This window comes from Dermacentor albipictus, chromosome 1 (assembly GCF_038994185.2).
Source record: "Dermacentor albipictus isolate Rhodes 1998 colony chromosome 1, USDA_Dalb.pri_finalv2, whole genome shotgun sequence".
Taxonomy (NCBI): domain Eukaryota; kingdom Metazoa; phylum Arthropoda; class Arachnida; order Ixodida; family Ixodidae; genus Dermacentor; species Dermacentor albipictus.
In genome coordinates, this window is record NC_091821.1 from 336,488,820 (window position 1) to 336,511,451 (window position 22,632).

Here is a 22,632-nt window from a genome sequence, read left to right on the forward strand (position 1 = left end):
TAATGCTTGTCGAGCTATCAGAGCTAAACGCTTGTGTTGATATCCGGTTAACCAAAGACAGATGTCGTCCGCGTATATCGACATATGGACATGCCTGCAATGTTTTTGCACTTCAGCGGGAAGACCAGCCATTGCAACGTTAAAGAGCGTTGGGGAAAGAACACTTCCTTGAGGTACACCTCGCGATACCACCCTTTCGGTGCTTGTGGCACTTCCTAACCGCACTTGAATTTTCCGATCACTGATAAATGAGTGAATGAAGCGCAGAAGATAGCCCTGTACGCCCATGGCCTGCAAACTGTTTAGTATTGAGCTCTGAAGGATGGTATCATAAGCCTTTGATACGTCTAGGAAAATAACTAGTGTTGAAAGGCCGAAAGCTCTATGATGTTCAATATGGCTTATCAAGTCCAAGACGCTGTCTTGCGCGCTTAAACCTGTTCGGAATCCAGTCATGCATGTTGGCAGAGCCCTTCTATCTTCGAGCCACCAAGATAAACGCTTACTTGCCAGCTTCTCCATAAGCTTAGCCACGCACGACGTCAGTGATACAGGACGATACGAGGCCAAGTCTGTCATTTCTTTGCCGGGCTTCAGCACTGGGACAACGCGAGCCACTTTCCATGAAGGAGGAACGTCGCCAGTCTCCCACACTCGATTGAGATAGCTTAGAAGCATCTTTCGGTGTTCCAGAGGTAGGTTCTGCATCATCTGGTTGGTGATGCCGTCAGGACCTGGTGCACATCGACGCCGCAGGCCGCTGAGTGCTGTCTGTAGCTCTCGAAGTGTAAACGGGGCGTCCATCACAGACGTAGATGTTGCAGGTGGAGTGCAGGGAGGAATTCCTGAACTTGCACTGACAAATGCATCTGCAAATTCCTCTGCTAAGCACATGAGAGGTTTCTGCTTGCGCAGTGCAAGCGCTTCAAAAGGTTTACTAGGACGAGTGTCACCAGCAAGACTGCCAATGACTCGCCAAATCCTCGTCATCGGTGAGAAAACCGTCAAGCTAGCGCAGAAGGACGCCCACTGCGACCTACAGAGCTTGTTCGTATGGCGTCGAATGGCAGAGTTAAGCCTATTGAAGGTCGTCTTCAAGGATCTGTCGTCCTTCTTCCGCATCTGTTGTCGCTCCGCCCTTCTGCGCGCTGCGCAAAGGTTCCTGAGTTTTAAATCCGGAATCGGAAAATGAGTAGGCAACTTGACCGCTGTGGTAGCAGCCATCTTACCAGAAATCATTTTGTCAATCACATCACCAGAAACACATGTAAGTTGCTCCCTGTATTTGTCCCAATTAACAACATGGCTAATTTTAGAGCCGCGCAAGTGGAAGTCGGCAGTAAACACAAAAATTGGATAGTGATCACTTCCCATGCGGTCAGGTGCAGTTGACCACTTCACGCGGACGTCAGATGAATGCAAGGTTAGGTCTATTGATGTGGCTGAGGCTGGAGGCCGGAAGAAAGTGGTTTCCGAAAGTCATTTTCCGACACCCCCTCTCAAATGGGAATGTTCATTCAAGTTCAGACAAATTGAGCCTTTTCGCGAACGCATTGCTGTTTGCGAAATACTGGAGACGTAGAGGGTGAGCAACCGCGTTGGTGGCGCCATCGCGTAGCGTTGTTTAACCCCAGAGCACAGAGTCATTATTGCTAAGGAAAAAAAAAAAAAACGCAATCAACGTAGCTGCGGGCGCAAAGCGTCTGCGGCGACATAATTATTAACATGTAGGTGTTCTTATTTTCTTCCCACAGTGACACTTACGCTATACAAATATGTTTCTAAACACGTTGTGGTTGAAGAAGGTGCCATGATGAAATCAAGTCACTTTGTCTAAACGTTGGCTGCCAGCCTGAGATATCGCTTGCTCGACTACTGTTGGTCACTCAGTTCCTGTGTACATCATATACGGTTTTCCTCTTTGTATATTTTTCGCATAATTTCAATGGATTCCGCGTATAGATATACTGTAGGATTGTACTATAGACGATCATGAAGGGTAAGGTTGTCATCCACTTGGCACAGCACGAGTGTGCTGCCACCGCGTGAGCCTCCGCAAAGCTTGTTTGGTCAGACGTGCAGTCGTGGGCGTACATGGACAAGCACGACATTGAGCAGTGGCAGCATTCGACCGGTCTTTTCAGAGCGCTGCGGGAGCGTTTCAAACGTTGTCCAAGGCTTCAACCAAGCTTTAATGCGAGCATATAGTAAGTGGGCTCAAATAGCGGCTATGAAGCCCCGTTTACGCTGTTTGACCTGTTTACTGTAGTAATAAATCGCTCGGTAAATATGTTGATAGCACTGTGAATGCGCTCTGAAAGCGACCATTGTTTGAGAGAGAGAGATGCGAAAGGCTGGGAGTTTAACCAACCAAAGGAGAGACATCCAATTTGCTACCCTGCTTTGTGGAAGGGGAAAGTGGATACAGAAAAATAGGAAAACACGCAGAGAGAGAGAGAGAGAGAGAGAGAGAGAGAGAGAGACCCGCACACACGTGCATATAGATTTTTCTGGAATAACACGGCATAGAATTAGCCCACATGAAAGGGCATTAACAGCATGTCGCAATAAGACTGCCCTACAGACCAGCACACAATTTCGTCATCTCGTATTGCGTGCGCGGAGTAACGTAACGACGAGCGTGGCCACCGGCAAGGATCGAGCTCGTCAGTTGCGGTTTGAGAGTCACACGTGCCACTGGCTGGCTGGCTTTACCGCAGTGCGCGCATCCAGCGATCTGCGTGCAGCCGAGTGCATCGGCCGCCTTCGTCGCGCTTTCGTAAAGCGAACGATGAGCCGGGGACCGTGGCGCCGTCGACGGGGCCACGCCTTCCTGCCGCCGTGGTTACTGCCTGGTTTCGGTCGGTTTTTTTGGTTCTGGTCTGTCACTATCACATGGTCTGCTGCCTCGCGTACACACGTGACCGCTGAACGAGCGCTTTGCTGCGACACAACGCGGCTTGTGTGGTACGCCAGGAAGTATGCCACTTTTGCTGTCACCCTGACCAAAACGACAACTGCGGTGTCGTCAGCGCGGCGCGCTATACTTGCTCCAGAAAAGTGCTTGCGCAAAATTGTCCCTCGATTCCGTTCGCCCGCGCCCTCGCTAACTTCATGGATGTCGATGTTGCGCGTGTTGCTCGAACGGAAGCTGTTATAGCTCAGCGGGCCGAAACCGTCGCACCTCCAGGAGGCTGCAGCGTGGAAGTCTGTGCTCATAACCCACGTTTTGGAGACGGCCGGTACAGGAGGGTAGTATGTGTCCATTCTGATGTGTCCTGTCCGAGTGAACGTGCGGTAGGGTATATGAGCACTCCTGGGAACGTGACTTCATATGGGACGAGCAGTTCCTATATCTGCAAAAGGAGTGACCCTGCGCGCTGTTTGTTCTTGGAGCAGCGTGTAAAGGGTTCAGGCGAAGGAGCTCGAGGTGCCAGACAGGTTCAGCCATCTCCACTCAACGGTCCTTTTTTCGCTGCTGCAAATGTGGCGCTGGCGTGGGGCCAAATGGCAATCCGGAAGACTGCGAGTGCTTTATCTGACGTGTGTATGTTGTGGGGATTTGGGGGATTCGACGCGCTATTGCGCTGGCGAATTTCACCCATGTCTGTAATCCTAAGCCATGCCGTTCTTGCTCCGAACCAGTTTTAGTGGTGGCGCTCCACTCGCCATGGTTCGTGGGTGAGGGCGGAGCTGGTGACGTCACGGGAGTGGCCCCTCGTGGCTACTGCCGTGACGGTAGCAGCTCTCTTCTCCTTTGGGACAGCACCCGGTACGTACGATGCTCTCTCTCATCCGCCGACACCTTTGTGACTAGGATTGAGCTCACGCACGGCGCCTTTGCCCGTGCGGGGAGCGCGTACCTCGTGTTGTTTCCTATCCCGACGCTAAGCCTAAGAACGGGTGCCTAGTGCTCGCGCGAGGTCGTACCACGCCGAGCCGCACTCATCGAAGGCCCAAGCCGAAGGAGATTGCCCGAGCTCTCGCGAGTTGGCCCATTGGTTATCGCCAGAGCAAGTAGCATAGCCGCCGGGACTTTTCCTAGCGGCGCGTCCCAGCTTGAGCCTGTGCTCTCGCAGCGACGTGCTACAGGCGCCCTAGCTGTATTTTTCGCCCTTGGTGCGGGACCCCTTTGGTTCCCCGCCGTCCCGGGACCGGGCGTTTGTGCAGTGTTGGGTGCCGTTGGAGACAATAAACGGTTTCCTTCATTTTAGGGCAATACTGTGTTTTTGCGTGCGTCGCTCGGTAGCCCCTTGTGGCCTGAGCTCGCGCGCAGCGGCGCTAGAGGCTGACGGCTGACGCGGCCCTGTGGCTCGCTAAGCTCGAACCCGCGGTGGTCGGTACTCCTGTGAGACCCGAAGACCCCACAATGTCAGTGCATGCGTGTGCGTGGACATATATTCTTGTGATGCGGCGCATTTTTGAATTTTCACGGGGAAAAGCCGCCGTGTGTAGCGTGTTGCGGCTTAGAGCGGTCTCGGAGGTTCCCAATTCCGGCGCACACATATATGGACAGCTTCGCTGCAGTTGCTTGAAAATACGTAGCACAAGCTTAGCTTAGCTTTCGATCGGCTGCATGGTGTAACATCATCTCCCTCGTCGCCGTTGAACGATTAGGCGGCCCCGTTTAAGGGCTTTCATTGAACGAGCTCCCAAAATCGCTTACGAAAAAGCAATGCTCACGGGTAGGAGGGAAGACGCTCTGGCTCAGCACACACAATCTGCAACGCGCGCTGCGTGTTTTCAAGGTCTCGTAAAGAATGAGATCGCCATGCGCGATCGTTCGTAACCCATCAGAGCTGCATAAAACACGCCTATATCGTCTCTATTGTGTTAGCTGTTCTGGCGAAGGTACCGCGCCGTCAAGAATGGGGCGCTACGTTGCGCATTTTGTCAGCCGGGGTCCATGGGCACAACCCCCGGCGCCGCCGATGGTCACTGTCGCCCCCTCTTCCTGTAACTCCTCTGCCATTCTGCGTTTTCTTTCTCCTCGGAGGCTCGTGTTTAATGATCTTTCGACACTCTTGTAGTGTCGCGTGATGTGCCTAAGTCTTATGAAAGCAGTGGGTGTCACTGCAGCACACGTTTTTTGCTGTACAACGCGTCCAACGTGCGACGTTCCTCGCTCTCGCTTTCAGCCTCGTTGCCGGTGCGAAGATGCACACGCTCGGCGGCCTATTCGAGCGCGCTCGATGAGGCGTGTCGGGGGGATCGCGGAAACAAGAACAAAACGCCGGCGCATTGTCTGTCGCGGAATCCTCGCCCGGGGCGTTCCGTTCTCTTTTTCCGCAGCTTCCGCTTCGAGACTCGGCGCGCAGCATAACAACGAGCACGCCGTCGCCGATGTCGCCGCCGCCGCCGTCGCTGTCATCCGGTACACCGCCTCCGCCGCAGACCCTGCGTGCCCTCGAGTGTGCGTGCGAGGCTCGGAATGCTCCCCCCGCGACACAAACCTCTACCTGACCCCTTCCCCCCTGGTGATGGGTTGCCCGCTGCTGTACCGGAAGAAGAATAGCTCCCTTTCCGAACCTGTGCCACGCCGCACAGAAAGCGAAACTGATCGCCCTGCTGCGCAGTGCGGCGTGCGCGCGTGTTTGTGTATGCCGTCACTGTGGGCGCTTTCTCCGTTCACGCGCCGACCGGCAGCATATGTGTAGTTTCACGCTCGGTGCTCATGATTATTCCGTCGCCGCGCCCCGTGCACGGGGTGTGTGCGCGCTTCAGGCACCCGCGCGTGAGCCATTGATGAGCGTTGCGGCGCAGCGCAAATGCTACGCATGTATGATTTATCTAGAGCGCGGTATACCGGATCGGAGCGCGTGCATAGGCATCTCGCTGCTTTCCTGACTGCGTGCTGGCTGAGGAATATAGTGTAGTTAATAGCAGCACCGGCACATTGGAAATCTCGTATTCGCCGGCGCCACTGAGCACGCGCAGAAGTTTCTCGAAAGCAGCGTTGCTGCGCGTGCGCGATTGGCGGCGTAGAGAAATGGCTGAAGAAAATGGCAGCTCTATACATTTCATTTCGGGATCACAATGTAGCTGCGAGCCCAATAAGCTTCTTATGTTGCTTCGAGGTCATTCTAATATACTAAACTCCAATTGCGAGAGCAACGAATCAAATATAAGTGCCAGTATATTGTCGAAAAGTATAGTTTGGTGCGGTGATTGTGGGATATCTATAGTCACACCACCTTTAGATAGATACAAATATCATTATAAAGACAAGATGCTTGCATTGTTTTCCCCACTACAAACCTTTTGCAATGGCGGCATGAGTGTTACCGAGCCCTTCTAGAAGCATCGTGTATACACTACTGCTTGTGGAGCTCTGTGGCTCTAAACATCTGTATATATATATATATATATATATATATATATATATATATATATATATATATATATATATATATATATATATATATATATATATATATATATATATATATATATATATATATATATATATATATATATATATATATATATATATATATATATACAGATGGTCTATATCTGTATTTATATGGTTTATGAATATGGTCTATATGTGTATATATATATATAGACCAAGGCCGAGAGTTCGCCTCCCTGGCTAGTGGTTTCCACGGGTGCTGTTACGTTGGGCGGTGTCGTATCACACGTACCGGGGTCAGCTGCAGCCATAGGCACTTGGTTTCGTTTATATTCGGAAAACTTGCACCTCCTGCTCTTGCGGATAGTGCTTGCGAGCTAGTGAAAGGTGAGGAGTGATTAAACCTTACAAATGGGTGTTGCAGAACTCGCTTTGCGCGTATACTGAGCAAGTGACGCATTGGTACGACGTGGCGTCAGATGCGACGCGTCTGAAAAGTGAATTGCTCCGACTGTTGAAGCTTGTTTATTTATGCAGCTTGCTGGAAGCTCGTCGGATGCGACTGTTGTCACCGTCATGCAGTCGTAGACCGACTGCCGCCTTTCCGGTCATGCGTGGCACTTGGGTTCGCGCTGTCGCCTGTACTCGCCCTGAAATACTATACCGCGACCCCACCTTCCTGTCCTAACTCGACCTGACCCAACAACTCGCACTGCTCAGTCGTTGCACTCCAGCAGGCGCGTATGCGATGTTCGAGATAACGTGGCACAGTAGCCATGGCGAGGAGGTACATCGATTTGGGTTGCAATGAGATACACGCATGCGAGCGAGCGAGCGAGCCGCGTAGGTTAATGTGGGCGGAGCCTAGTACTCGTATTCTCATACGACTCGCGACGCTCTCGTTAGTCTGAATTACATCCGCACTTTGCCCTGAGGGAGCGCAGCTAGCGAAAGGTTCGACGCTCGGTGAAGCGGTGCGGGCACGCGCGCTTGAGGCGGCGAGGCGTCGCCGTCCCGTGACTGGGACTGCGTCTATGTCGAGGGTGCAGCCCTGAACCAAGAAGCAGCTTCGACGTAGTTTGGGCCACCTGCAGTGTTCCCTTTAACGTCACACCAGCGCACAACGCTGAAGCGTGCATTTACATCTCGCCGCGTCGATACATCACTCACGCACCGCGGCGCTCGAAACAGGAACGCGAACATACACGAGTCCTGTCGCCTCGAAAACGCTTAATGTTCTCTAATATGACCTCTGTTACGCCGTTATATCTCTGGTTCTGTTTAGTTACGCTTAACACCTGGATTAGGGCATTCTCTGTCGGAGGAAAAGGGTGACGAGGACGCTGCATAAACATTCGTCCGTGCTTATATACGGCTCTGACTCCATTTATGTTCATTCCTTTTAAACCGTGCGGTGGTCGTCACGCATCATTTTTGTGTGTGCAAGACATATATGACATACTGTAAGTAAGGATTTGTCAAGCGGCGACAGCCTGCAACGTATATTTCTCGCGTATTGAGTCCGGGGCTTTGGAGCATCTCTCTGGCGCCGCGGAGAATCTATCGCCGTATATACGAGGTGGGCAATGTATTTACACGTTATTGTAAACCGCACAAGCGCATTTAAGCCGAGATTGCAGCATGAACATCGTGCGATTTGAAATAGTGGCTAACCCAGTGGGGTTAACCTATCAACACATATACGTCAGTGGTCGCTGCGAGGAAAGTCGCGTCAGTGCACCGAAATATCGCGCAAGCGAACGCCAATCTTATTAAGGAAGGTGCAGCCAGGTCATGATGCAGTATATAGATGTGTACGGTGTACTTGCTTCAGTTAAACACCCGCAGCTCCCACTTATGCAGCGATGCGCAACTATCGCGTTGGCCTCGCGGTTTCCTCCAGCGCGCGCGAGAACCGCGCGTGTGTGTACACTCCACAACCTCATTTACGGTTCTCTTATCTCGCGCGATTTCCACGCGCTCGCCCGAATCTCTTGCCACCCACTCGACGTGTTGCAGTTCGTGGAACCGCAGTTACTTTCCAACTCCTTGAAGCGCATCGAGAGCTTTCCCCCCGGCCACCAGCGAAGCGTTCCGGGCTCGCGTTGCAGGTGACCGCTACTGGGCAAAGTACCCTCCTAACTTTCTTTTATACTCGGCGCTATACTGTATAAACGCGCACCGCGACAGCGTTCGTCCAGCAAATTCTGATGTAGGTTTGGGAATCGAGGACCTTCTTCACTTCTTTCCCAACGTGTAAGTTTCTGTGAAGTTATTCTCGTGCGCTTTTTTTGCTACCACGTCGCGACCTGTGGGCGAATGTATAGTTCGCTGATGCGCATGCGAACTCCAGCGATCGGTCAACAAGGTTGTCCGACCTTGTTAGGACTGCACGGTTCAATACGTCATGCATGTACGCAGCAGTCCGGACGGCGCGTGCGTACTTTGTGTTGCATCAGAGTCATCAGAAAAGCCTGTCAGACTCGGGTCATGCAGGCTGAATTCATCCGCCGCGTATCAATCGTGCTCGCCACCTGCGACACTGCGTGACTTCGTGCCCGGGTCTATGCAAATGAGAGGCGTAAACAGGTGGCGCGAGCGCGGGTTCTAGAGACGTCGTCGCCCGCGTTGCGCTCGCCCGCCGCCTCGAAAGTTATGCGCCGGCACGCTTAAGCAATCGGTGGAATGTGGGTGGCACGTTTGCCTCAAGACACACTCGAGGAGGAGTTCGTTATGCTGCCTTTCAGATGTCCTCACAATCGTATTCGAAACAGATGCACTGACGTTTCTTGCACGCATTAATGACGTCCGCAGCGATCAAGGTCCTTTCGTTGTGGGGAACCAGCAGTGGTCGAAAGGCGCTATATTCTGCTGTTTCAGGGTGCGACCAATTAATGCTGACGCGCCATCTTCGCGGTATGAGGTCTCCGCAAAAGTTAAGTCATGTTTTGAAGCAAACTTGAGGTGTCCAGTTACGTCGATCCATTCCGTAGCCATATGCGCGCGCACAGGTGCGCGTATACGATCCCACTATTTGGAGCGCCCATGCATGCCCCGTTCAAGCGAGACCGGAAGTCTATGCGCCTCCAAGATGAATGCCGAAATTACCCGCGTGAAAAGCACAGCAGGGTCTTCTGGAAGCTGCCTCTTGCGCTCCTTGCATAGGCACATGCGTTATATGGCGCTGACATTAGCACACGATGTTTCGGCGTTGGAGTTTTATTGTGAACTCTGTGCTCTCTCTCTCTCTCTCCTCTCTCTCTTTCTTCATCCCCGCACCCCCTTCCCGCAGTGCAGGGTAGCAAAGCGGACGTGCTTCTCGTTAACCTCCCTGCCTTTCCTGTTCTATCTCTCTCTCTCTCTCTCTGTCAAATATTCCGCCTTATTGTCGATTAAGCCACCTAGCTTGTATACGGACTCTGATTGGCTCCATTAAACTCTAACAAGGAGTAAAAACGCGCATGTCCCGCGCATTGGGGGCCAATTGAACATCCCCAGGTGGTCGAAAATTAATCCTGGGTCCACCAGTATGGCGCGCCTCGTAATAAGAGATCGCGGTTTTGGCGCGTAAAAGCCCAGAAATAATTAGTTTTTTTTTATGTACTAGTAAATACGCGGCGGTCGCAACTCGGCGGTCACGGAGGTCACCTTGCTCTTGCGCGCGTTCGCCGCACCTCGCGGCGGCTTTAAAGCTCCCGAGGGCAACGCGCCCCGACGTCCGCCCATCCGAGAAACGCTCTTCTCGGGTTCATTGGCTGCACAGAGGCCGGCCGGCTGCCCACGACTGCTCGCGCGCAGGACAAAACACAATGGAGCCGCAAGCAAAAGTGCGATTGTTCTCCTTTACGTCGTTGCGGAGGTGCGCGAGCGCACTCCGCCGCTACCGTCGTCGCTGCACGGCGGCCTGACTGCTGCGCGTCGCTCTCCATCGCGCGGCTTTCCCCTCCTCCCCGCCGCCGTGGTCGCGGCTCGAGCTGACAGCACCGTCTCCCTTGTGTACTGCGTCTCCGGAAAAATAGTGCAGCACTACGAACGCTATCATAGCGTATGTCTTCAGTCAAACGGGGCGTCGATTTCACTGCGCCGAACGACATTCGCACCTAAGTGCGCGGTTAGAGAGCGGCCGGTATGTAAATACTTGAGCTGCAGAGACAAACTGCGGGTACTTTGTAAACAAAAGGAGCCCCGCGATGCGCAAGTGTGCGAGAGCGCTCAATCGGGTGTAGCAAATCGAACACAAATACGCCCGCTCTCGTTTCCTTTGGCCTCTTTACTCCCGTTTCGAATGCTATCCGTCGGCAGGAAGCTTCTTGAAAAACCTGTCTCTACGTTTACAAGCCTCCTTTTCGACAACAAGAACTTGATCAGATGGGACTTGTAACATAGTACAGCACTGATTTACGGCCCGAAGTCTTATATTTCGCGAGACTCCCCATGGGTGCCAATGACAGTCCTAGCCCCGACGAAACCCTGACGGTAGACTCGTTGTACTACGTGGCATCGTGTTCTGTAGCTTGTTCAGCACCACCTTCCAAACTATCGTCGAAGTCGCGAAGCGTTCTTGCTCCGCTTTAGCGTTAATCCTCTTGAAATTAAGCTCCGGTAAACTCAGCTATAGCCTCGGACAAACCAGCCACATCGCTGCACGGTTTTGATGAATAGAGTTCTTCCCAGACCTCGCTACATCTCTCTCTCTCTCTTGACGCGACTTCATCTCTCGGGACCTGATGCGAGGTAGGTGATATCAATGCTCGCGCTGGATGGCGCCTTCTTCTTCCTGAACGTCCCACCAGGGGCACAATGGTTTGCCACTGTGAACATACGCGAAAAAAAAAAAGCTTTTCTTCTCTTTTGTTTTGTTTCTTTGCACTCTCTTTCTCTGCTTCACGGTGTGTGTAGCTACGGTCAGCTTATAGTAGCTGTCTGCAAGGGCTCTCCTGGGTGTTTGTCGTCGTAAATACTGAGTTTAGCGCAGCAGAGTGTAACTGCAGTGGTTGGTGCACACTTTTCGAGCGTCATAGGCATGCGGTGACCGAGGTTGTGCAAACAACTTCGTGTATTGCACACGGGAGGGTCGGAACACAAAGCAAGCGTGCGAAGAGCACATATAAAGGAGAGCATTAGATTAGGGGAACGCAGACGTTGGGTCCCCTAATCTAAAACTCTCTAATATGTCGATCGATAGCTTTGCGGCAAGACCATGCTATACGCTGCTCACTACGCTGTTTAGTGTAGTGCACACAAAATACCAAAGATAGCGGCCGAATTGATCGCGGTCGCCGTAGCACTATTGGTACAGTGCAGCGCACGCGTAATGCAGAGGTTGTGGGTTCGGTTCCCACCGGCGACTAGTTACGTTTTCGTCCACACTCGTTTTCCTTTTTCCTTATTTTTTACGTTTCAGTTCTAATCACAGCTAATTGCTCCTATGCTTTCATTGGCTTCAATGTATATTGGCTTTGTATGGTCTGTGATTAACAAAAATCAATCACCCCCCCGTTTCCCTTTTTCTCGTTACGCAATGTAAGTATATTCGAAAGACAGATAAAACACTACTACTACTACTACTACTACTACTACTACTACTACTACTACTACTACTACTACTACTACTACTACTACTACTACTACTGCTACTACTACTAACTGCAGCTGTGCTAGTGTGCCCGCACGAGAACGATGCCTTCCGCGTTGCTTTTACGCGTGTACAGCGCCGTGAAGTATGGTTTATGAAGATAATGATGACCATGTAAGTGACATCTGCGAATACGTTGAACGAGAGTGTGCGTTTTTTTTTGTATGTGGTTTATTATTTATTTTTGCATAATGCTTGTATCAGTCGCGCGTGACGTATAACCGTGCTCGCGTCGACATAGCCTGACGAATAGGGCTTTACCGACTTGATGTCGACTTGCAAGCTCCTGGAAAGTGAAACTGTTGGGTGGAGAAAGTAGAAGACGAAATGAAGTGATGCATATCGCTTCACACACACACACAAAAAAAAAGTCTCGTGAAGGATTTTTATTGCAACTTTGTTATGCCAACACAGCGTTATGGCGCAGAGTTGTAGAGAATAACTTGTTCACTTGAATATGGCTTACTGGGCAAGGAAAATATAATGTCAAAGGATGCATGGCACGAAAAGTGTTCTTATATAGAAAGTCGCGTGTCTCAGGTAAGTGACAGTCAGGGAACCGCTGGAGAATGGCCAGACAAGGAGTTTCAGCAGTCGAGAAAGAGTTGTCGGAACTCGGAAGGACTTTGTGAAGTCGTTCGTCAGACGTCTGCTGTATTACGCGTCAAATCGTTCTCCTTGCTTCTCTTCTCGCAATGCTGACGACTATTTAGTAATTGTAAGGTAAGCCGGACGCTAGCCGCTGAGCACGCAGAAATCTCTGTACGCTTCCGTTCGTAGCAGCTGCTTTTAGGTGTAAGCGATTTCGCGCTGATCGCTGACTCATCTCGTTTTGTTTTCAAGAGTGGCATGCGCGTGCAGAGCAAGCGTCCGCCTCTGGAATGCGCTGTCGCAGAGATTTGCCAAGCGCCGGGAAGAAAATTTATCTGCCTTCGTGTTCACGTTAAAGGCTGGAAGGCCTGGCTTCCGAGTCTTACCCGTTGCTATAGCCATCCAGGATACGCTTGACCGAAACGGGTATGACGTGTACGCGTACACGCGATATGCGCGACGTCTCCATTCTGAGCGGAAGCGAAACGCAAGACGTCGTGTCTGGTTGCTCTCGCTTGTTGTTTTTTTTTTATACTATCATTCGCGAGCCTATAGCTGACCGCAGCATCTCGGTATTTCACGACCGCGAGCGATCGGCAGGGAGCGTTCAAGGCCGCGGAATGTTCCGTGCGTTGACTGTGAAGAAGGCGCGCACTGCACGAGCTGCCTTTCGCGCGTATTGCCCGCGCGCTGCATTCCGTTGTAGAGTGTAATGCACATACCCTGCGGTCACGGATGTTATGGGCTTTCTCGCTGTGCTGACAGGTTTGTCTTCTATGCCGCGAGTGGCCGGTTTTCCTTTCTTTTTCTGTTTTTTTTTATTTCTCGCACTCTGCGATGTTTCGTATGTGACTGCCTTTGAAGAACATGTCTGGCTCTGCCTTACGGCACAAGTTATGAACCTCCTTGCTTCTTCGGGCGATACGCTGTTGAGCCGGGCTGCTGATTTGCTTCACCCGTTCGTTCCCTTTCTGTGCGTCCGTACACGACCTCATCGCGTTATCGACGCATGCAAACCCTTATTGATGGCACCACTCGTGAAGCTGCACCGCATCGGGTGATTTACTTAAATGGTTTTAGCGTGCCTGCGAATGCTTAGAAGGAAAGCCCCCCCTCTTCAAATTATAATAATTTCTGTCACGAGTATAAAAGCTGCGCAACGTACGCGGGCATTGCTGTTTGATGGACGTGTACTTTCTGCTTGATAAGTCGCCGGTTAGACCTGTGTGATGCTATGTCATCATTGTTATAGTCGCCACCGTAATGAGCCAATTTAAGTCCTCCGCAGAGCACCATCGGGTTGGTATGACGCGAAACTGGGCCGATTGGATATGTTTAGGGAGTGCCTTATGGTGTCCTCCGTTCGCGGTTCCATGCTTCGTGTCGTCGCATGCCTTTCCCGGGATGCGCGCGCTGTGTACGCGAGTGACCGACACGTGTCCCGTTCTCTCTCTCTCTCCCCGTGCAGGTCTCGCGCCAAGAAGTGCGCGGCGCCGGCGCCCCCCCGCAGCCTGGTGGGCGGCCCGTCCTCGTCGTCCGTCGGGGCCCAGCAGGCCCTGCGCGCGACCGGCAACGGGTCGGTGGTCAGCTGCCCGCCGGGCGCCACGGGCCGGGCGCTGAGCGACGACTGCGCCATCGACGACCTGCTCGAAGGGCGCATGGACCTGCGCCTGGTGCTGCCCGACGGACGCGAGGTGCAGGTCAGCGTCGAGCGGAGGTGCGTGGCGGGCTCTGTCGAGGGCGCGGTGCTTCGCACGTGTTTCCCAGAAGGAGTGAGCGCCATCTACATGGGCGGTTTAAAAAAGAGATGTTACGGCAGGGAAAAATTGTGAAGGAGACAAGGACGAAAGCAAAATACGAGTGAATGTTAGTGTAATCCGTTTTGTTCTTACATTGTCCTTTTTGTGCTTTTGCGTCCTTGTATTTCCTCTCATGCAGGTATTTTTCGTTTTATATGGATTCTGACTTCAAAGGAAAAGGAATAGCACTGCTGGCCATGGTAAGTGCCAAGCTTGGTGCTTGCACCTCAACGCCAGCTAACTGATGATTCGGACGGAGAGGAATGAGAAGGACACGTCGTGAATATAGACAGGAAGTAAATAATTTTTACGCAGGCACATAAAAAGTCTTGAGGAACTACCAAAAATCCGTCACGACGCATGGTAAACGCCATGGTTTACAAACACGCACAATAGTGCTGCGTTCGTCGATGACGTCATTAAAGCGACGATCATGGGTGGGCCTCGCCCTGTCGTGTCGCATATACTTCATCGGAACTGCTTTCTTGCCGTTTAACCCCCGCCCCCGTTCTTTCCCCTGCCCTAATTGTTTTTGTAAGCTGGCCTTGCATACACGGCACGAGCAATACCAAGACGTCGGCGAGCCTTTTGCTTGTGGTTAAAGTCTCCGGCTCTCCTACGTATTGCGACTGTGGTATGGCAGAGTGAGAAACTCTTCAAAAGCTGCCAACCCGTATGGAATTGGGTGACGAGAAAGAAAGTGCGTAGCGCCGTGCACGAGAAAGCTTGTTTGGAGTTCGCAGCGGCAGGTGAAGAAGCGAGGAGCATAGCATAGGAGATGCGATTTGTCACGCGTACTATTCTTTCGCTGTCGTAGCCGCTTGTATACGGGCAGCTGCGAACACCATCCACGGGTATAATATAGGCGTTCCGTAAAAGAAAAGAAAAAAGAAAATAGAGCAGGAAGAAAGCCGAGCTATATGGCGGCCCAGGTACGCAGCCTGAGCCGGTTCATTATCCAAAGGAAAATATTTTCAGAACAAGGCTTCCAAAGCCTTGGCTCGAATTTGACTCTTACAGTAATGATTACCTTTGGGGCTACCGCATTTGGTTACAGCCACAGGAACGTTTGGCAAGCCCTCTACATCTTTCTGCGCTAGACAAAAAGAATTGCATGCTAAAACTCTTCTTTATGCTTATTATGTTCACATAACTTTTGCTGTAATACTTAGGTATTTGATCATTGATATATGTAACAGTATACTCTCTCTCTCTCTCTCTCTCTCTCTCTCTCGCTCGCTCGCTTGCTCAGTGCCCGTGTTGTCTTCTTACTTGGGCATCTACACATGTACTCCTGGTCGTAAAACCTTCGTGGTCGTTCCAGCCTCGACATTCCGGCTTCATGGTGTTACGTCATGAGGTCGTCGTCACACCTTCTATCCCATCCCACCGCCCCTAGTTGTCGACAGCTTGGGCCACTAAGTACGGGCTTGTGGTCGTTGCACGGTCTTGATTCCAGCTTTATCATCCGACTCTCGTCATACCTTCGTCGTCACACGCCATCTTCGCCACACAGTCTTCATGCATTCCCTGTCACACCACCATCGTGATGCCGTCGTAGTCATACAATCGTGATCAATCCAGCTTCATGATCTTGCTGTCGCGTGCCGTCGTCGTCAGGCTTTCTTAGTCATACTGGTTTATTTATACAGTGATCGTTACACCATTGTCATAATGCACTCGTCGTCATCTCATTGTCCTCATGCGGTTGTTACCCCATCGTCGTGATGCCGTCGCGGTCGTTGTTTCGTCGTCATCTTAAGTTCGACATCTGATTCACGTATAGCCGTCGTCGTGAGCCATCGTCGTCTGGTTGTCGTTTCACCATCGTCATTTCTTCAGTACTGTCATCCAATTTGTCGTCATTCCGTCATCTTCATACCACCTTCGACGATCCATCGACGTCATTCCTTGTTCGTCATTCTATGGTAATGATGCTGTCGTCATTCAGTCGTGATTGTGCATCCGTTGTTATACCGTAGTCTTCATGTTGTCGTCGGGGTGTCATTGTCGTCATTCCAGGTTCTTCCGGTTCTCGTGACATTGTCGCCATACAGTTTTTTTTTCATTTTCATTTTATTTGGGCAACACAAATACAAGGTTTGCCATCAAGGTAAGGCAAAAGGAGGGCGTAATCCTCCTGACTAAGGCCTTTACCTCGCTGGAGCAGCAGAAGTAGCAGTCAACTGATGAAACAAAGTACAACTAGTAAGACACAAACCTTGAAAACTATTTACAGCAAAATTTTAAACACATTGAAAAGTCATCTCAATTGTCATCTCATTGTCCTCAGGTCGTGGTCGACATGGTGTGGTCTTTACACCATCGCATAATTTAATAATCAACATCTCATTGTCCTCAGGCCGTCGTCGTTTACCGCCTTTGTCGTTCCGTCGATAAAGTTATTTATTCCTCATTTCATCATCACTGCGTCGGCGTCATACAGTCATTGTCATGCCTCCATGCTCATGGGCGACCTTGGCAAGCGAGTGCCATAGCAATGCGGGACTATATCTGAGTATGTGGCATGCAGCCGCGGCAACAGAACTCTCACAATTACTACAACACGTGTTAAGTAAACGTGACTTCAGGAATGCGGTCTGTCGTTGCATTGCTCGAGTGATATTCGCATTACCGTCGACAGTCATCGTCAGATGACTTTTACCGTAATTTTATTTACTTCTCTCATATTTCGAGGTTATGGAGAAAGCCCGAAATTCATTATCTGCTAGCATAGGCTACATTTATCTTAGTGCCTCTTCTGTAGTCGCTTTTAATGTTTATTCTTTATGCAGCCACTTATTATTTGCTCCCTTATACTAGAAGGAATAAAACGTATTGCCACAACGCCTGGATCTTGTTATCACCTTGTTTCTGTGAGCGCGAGCACCGGCCATTTGAATCGTATGCGGGCCGGCACACTGTCTGCGGAGCCTATGGGCGTTAACAACAGGAGCAAGCGATTCCGCTTTCCAGTGCGCACGTCATGCGGCTGTTTCGTTTGGCTCTCGCGCGCGAGCCATATCTTATTATGGCCGCTCATAAAGCGTTAATGAGGCGGTGGGCAAACTCTTATCACAGTGCGGAGATTACCTACAAAGGGTATTAGCTTCGCGTCTAACGTTTTGTAAGGCTTATGCGATCAAGACAGTTACATGCTTCGCTTACACAGTATACTCATACACTTGCAACACGACGGGTGTTAAAACTATGCTTCGCAGTTAACCAAACGGCGGATAGCGGGAACGCTTCGCCGTGTTCACAAACGTGCCCTGACTCTGAGCTTTTCCTCGTCTTCGGCTTATAAATTTGTGTTTGTGTGTTGCCGTAACTCGTAACTATGGTTGCACGCACAAGCGCAGTGGTGCGCTCGTATTTGTGTCACAGCTGTTGAAAGGAGTCGAGGCTGCGTACGGGAGCGCTGCAGCGTGGGCCCAGCTTCTTCTTGCATTGAAATGGCTCTGCGTTTGCGTGATATACTGAATAAGATCGCTTTTGTTATTTGTTTCTTTCCTCCTCTAATATCTTTCTCATATAGGTCTCGTTAGGCAAATGAAGCAAATCGGTATTTTTGCATTGGTTTCTTTTATCGTTCGGTGAAGGAAAAGGGAAGCCACAAAAGCTTTTCACTCAGGGTACTGGGTGGTTGGTGACGGTGGTGGGTTGTTCTTTTCTTTGTGTTCATTTATTTCCTGTCTGCGCTGCGCAAACTGTGTTCAAGAAGAATGTACCGGGAGGCCCTGTTGACTTGCTTTGCTTGGCCGACAGTGGTACGCCTGAGCGACACCTACGGCATCGTCATCAATAGGTTGTTTCAGAGTGATTCGGCAGTTCTCTTCTAAAAGAGTCCAAAGCGGAGAGACACGCACGCTCGCATGCGCACATACATACATACATACATACATACATACATACATGCATGCATGCATGCATGCATGCATGCATGCATGCATGCATGCATACATGCATACATACATACATACATACATACATACATACATACATACATACATACATACATACATACATACATACATACATACATACATACATACATACATACATACATACATACCAGTGGCGTAGCCAGAAATTTTGTTCGGGGGGGGGGCTACGCCACTGGCCCAATACATATATATATATATATATATATATATATATATATCTGCACGTTGCAGCTCAGCCTCCACCTTAAGAGGAAGCTTTAGCTCGGGTGCTCCCATTTAAGTACATGTAGCAGGGGAATTCGTTTTTCCCTGCAACCACTTCACCAAATTTGAGGAGGTTTGTTGCATTTAAAAGAAAAAGTTTAATTCTAGTGACTACTGGTTTCGAATTTTTCATTTAGGTGGTCAATTATTTATTTAAAATTGGCCAAAATTGAAAATCCTCAGAAAACGAAACTATCAAGAATAAATCTCCGTGACTCAACAATGAAAAATGATATCACAATTCTGTGAATTGCATCTAATAGTACATCTACAGCGGACAAAATAGATATGCTACACATGAATCTCAAAAAAATTTAGTATTGTGGAAATACGGCTTTTGCAGAACCCTTGTACACAACGTAACCAATTCACGTAAGATACAAATTGACATAACAAATTTGTTTGCTTTGACTGTTATAATAAATGCCATTTACAGAACCACAATATCTGTTCTTCATGCATAGCTATTAGTTTGTAAACGTCGTGCTTCTATTTTTTCAAACTTTCGAATTTTTCAAAATATTTTAAACAAAATTCAGGCCCTAAATCGAAGTTCTGTTTCCAACAGACACTAGGATTTAACTTTCTGTAACTTCCAAGACCGGGCCAAAACGATGGTTTTGGCCCGGTCTTGGAATGCCTTTGCAACGTCCTTTGAACCGTTTGCTCCAACGCTTCACAGTCTTTCTTTCTTTCTTTCTTTATTGGTATATTTATTTAATGAAATGAAGTGTTCAACGTACACGGCAGTCATATGGTGATTAATTTCTGTTTTGGAAACACCTTCAGCTGTGAAAAAACTTCGCGGCACCGGGCTGTTCAACTTTTGAAGTGTCCATTATGTGACGCAACCATATTTAACCCAGAGTATGAGAGCATTAAAGAACATTTATCTTCACACCTGCGTGTCACTTTTTGTAAATGAGACATGCCGTTCTCCTACGCGCATGCCTCGCAGATAGTGAACCGAACCATTATTGCGTGGTTAGGGTATGCTCACTTTCATTTGACTCGCCCTCTTACATTAGAAATGCAAAGATACAATGGGATATACAAATGCGAAAATACGGCTTGATAAAGGACAAAAAGTGTCACTGGAAACAAAGTTCACTGCATGTATACACAAAACCTCGCAACAAGATATTTAGGTATACGTATAAGTCTCCAATGAGTCTATGTACGTAAGAAGAAGTAACTGTATATAATGCGTCAAAAAAAAGGCAAATAAACATGTTGCACAATCATAGGTTCACAGAATCCTAGATTCCGCACCCATTCCATCCACTCCCCCCGATGTATTGCGCGCGACGGAAGGCGGCGCGCTTGCTCCCCGCTTTTCTCCTTTGCGCACACAAGACTGAGCCACCATCGTCGGCTCACCCATTCCACCTCCCCTCCTACGCTTTCACTCGCACATACAGCATGCAGCGCGTGGTCACGATGTTATCACCCTTGGACTTTATACGGAACATGAGGGCGATGCCAGGAATGCGCCTGGAGTGTCCATATAATTGCTTTCGCAATAATATAATAAACGTATCCGGCAACTGAAGCGTCCCGTCGCCCATTACTTTCCGCAAAAGAAGTATCAAAATCGAACTTTCACCATGCGACAATTCGCTGCGCTGCAATAATGTATTTTTTTCTGTGAGGCGGAGGCACCGAAATGAAAAAAAAACCGCATAGGAAAGTATGTTGGCCAGAATCGAATGCCTACTTCGGGCACCTAATGGGGCTACGGAAGGAATACCGAAGAAAACATGAGACGCTTGGTCCACTGAGAACCATACGCATACTGCTCAGTATCCTACAGCGGCGAAACAAGATTTTCCGGAAAGGCTCCGCTCAAGGAATGCGGTGCAATCCTTCGAGTCCCCACAGTGATGGCGGCGAGCGACCATTGTTTTTTTTTTTTCTCGTCTGCTAGCCAGAAGGCGTCCAAAACTCTGTCAGGTGAAAATCCACTCGGCCAGAGCAAACCGAACGCGCACCGAAGTGCATCGCACGGTGGTCGGGGCCATACGAGAAAAACGTATGCGCTCTGGCTGGCTCTGGCAGCCCGCTGGTAGGGTAGCGAGAACAAAAAAAAAAAAACAAAAAGAAGAGGCTCATTGTGTTTTCGCGAATAAAAGTCAAAGTAGGAAAAATAAATGAGAACGTAGTCACTTTGGCTGGCTTTAGTGTGTTGACATGGATGTTCTGGCGTAGGTTAAAAAAATTGTTGATATCTTTTTTATGTGACATGACGGCACAAATGAACCACCCCAACGCTTCGTCTCATTGTACCTTGCTGCCTACTTTGTCAACTCGTCTGCTAGTGTGTTGATTTGGCTTGTCTCGTTGTATGTTCCGATGTAAGACTTTAGAAAAGTCAATAGACCTTTGGCGTCAAATGTTTATAACAACATTAAACCCACAAAGTTCCGCAATTGAAAATCTAAAGCACAACTTTGGAAATGTCAATGCGCCTTTCACATCAAGAGCTTATGAGATTTATACCCATAAAGTTTCGCAATTGATATCCATGCGCTCCATAGATTCCGTGGCCTCAGCGAGATGCCGCGGCGAGCCCGCTCACCATCAAAGCGCCCTTGAAACTTTGTGCTCGGATGGGACTGCTTGGCGTTATGTGACTCCCGGTGTATGGGCGTTGCCACGAAATCCAGCCCGAGTTTGCAATCTTCGCGGTTAAATGTCTTATCGAGCGTCAAAAAGACATTCTAGACAAAATCCAGAGTGATTTCCGGCGCCGGGGGTCGCTTTGGTCGGCGGTGCGTGGACAGCACGAAAAAATTTCGGGGGGGGCTGAAGCCCCATAAGCCCCCCCCCCTGGCTACGCCCCTGATACATACATACATACATACATACATACATACATACATACACACATACATACATACATACATACATACATACATACATACATACATACATACATACATACATACATACATACATACATACATACATACATACATACATACATACATACATACATACATACATACATACATACATACATACATACATACATACATATCCAGTCATCAAATTTCAGTGTTTTGAAGAAAAAGTTGAAGAAAGCAATAACAAAGGATGCACGTTTGTATTGCGTAGAAGCTATTTCAGTGGAAGGCCATGCACGGCCATAGCCGTGCAAGGTATTTGGCCATGTTCTGCCGCGAATGCGGCTGCACGCCGGATTTAGATCGCACATCGGTTCTGTTCACTCACACGGATCAGTTAACCCGATATATCTTTGAGGCATACCATATAAACAAGAAAGGGACGACATGTGTGAACCAGTCCTCGTTATCGTTCCATGACAGAGAGGTATCCTTTCTAGAGGACAAGGGTCACTAATCGGCCCATGCGTTTATATATAGATTAATTTTTTCCCCACCAATACTGCTTATTGTGATTTTCTCTCTGTAAAGCCCTTCAATTCAAATTTTAGCAATTCTTCTAGCTCCGAGCTCATTTACTGCGACAGCAGCAGGCTGAAGCGATGGAGACTGCGCCACCGGTGTTGATGTTGGCTCCTCCAAACATCTTCTCTGACGACAACGGCCCAAATACGGGAGGAAATAAATAAATAAATAAATAAATAAATAAATAAATAAATAAATAAATAAATAAATAAATAAATAAATAAATAATCTGTGACGTCACACTCACGTACCGGCGCTCGGGTTCCGGGCGAAATTCAGGTGTAATGAAACCTTGACCGTCATTTTCTCGTGTAATAATCAGCCTCTTATCGCGAAATTAGCGGAAGCAGTTTTCAAGAAATGCCTTATTAGTCTAAACCGACTTAGCTGTTTCCCTTCCCTTTAAAGTATGTTGCTCATCATTCACCCGCAGCGGTGGCTTAACGGCTATGGTGTTGCGCTGCTAAGCACGAGGTCGGTGGATCAAATCCCGGCCGCGGCGGCCGCATTTCAATGGGCGCGAAATGCAAAAGTGCCAGTGTCCCCTGCAATGGGGGCACGTGGAAGATCCCCTGGTGGTCAAAATTAACCCGTAGTCCGCCACTACGGC

The 22,632-nt window shown here is 49.4% G+C and overlaps 1 protein-coding gene across 7 annotated transcripts in view; it reads left to right on the forward strand.

The window, feature by feature from the left end:
• The window catches only part of LOC139054560 (platelet binding protein GspB-like), a 249,237-nt gene that overhangs the window by 190,210 nt on the left and 36,395 nt on the right, over positions 1-22,632 (forward strand). For 6 of the 7 annotated variants that reach the window (XM_070531699.1, XM_070531703.1, XM_070531698.1 and 3 more), the window contains exon 2: positions 14,050-14,298. In XM_070531699.1, the coding sequence (XP_070387800.1) occupies positions 14,050-14,298 (249 nt within the window). Of the gene's footprint in view, positions 1-13,233; positions 13,347-14,049; positions 14,299-22,632 lie in introns of those variants that run through there. The other variant, XM_070531700.1, reaches the window with a different exon arrangement.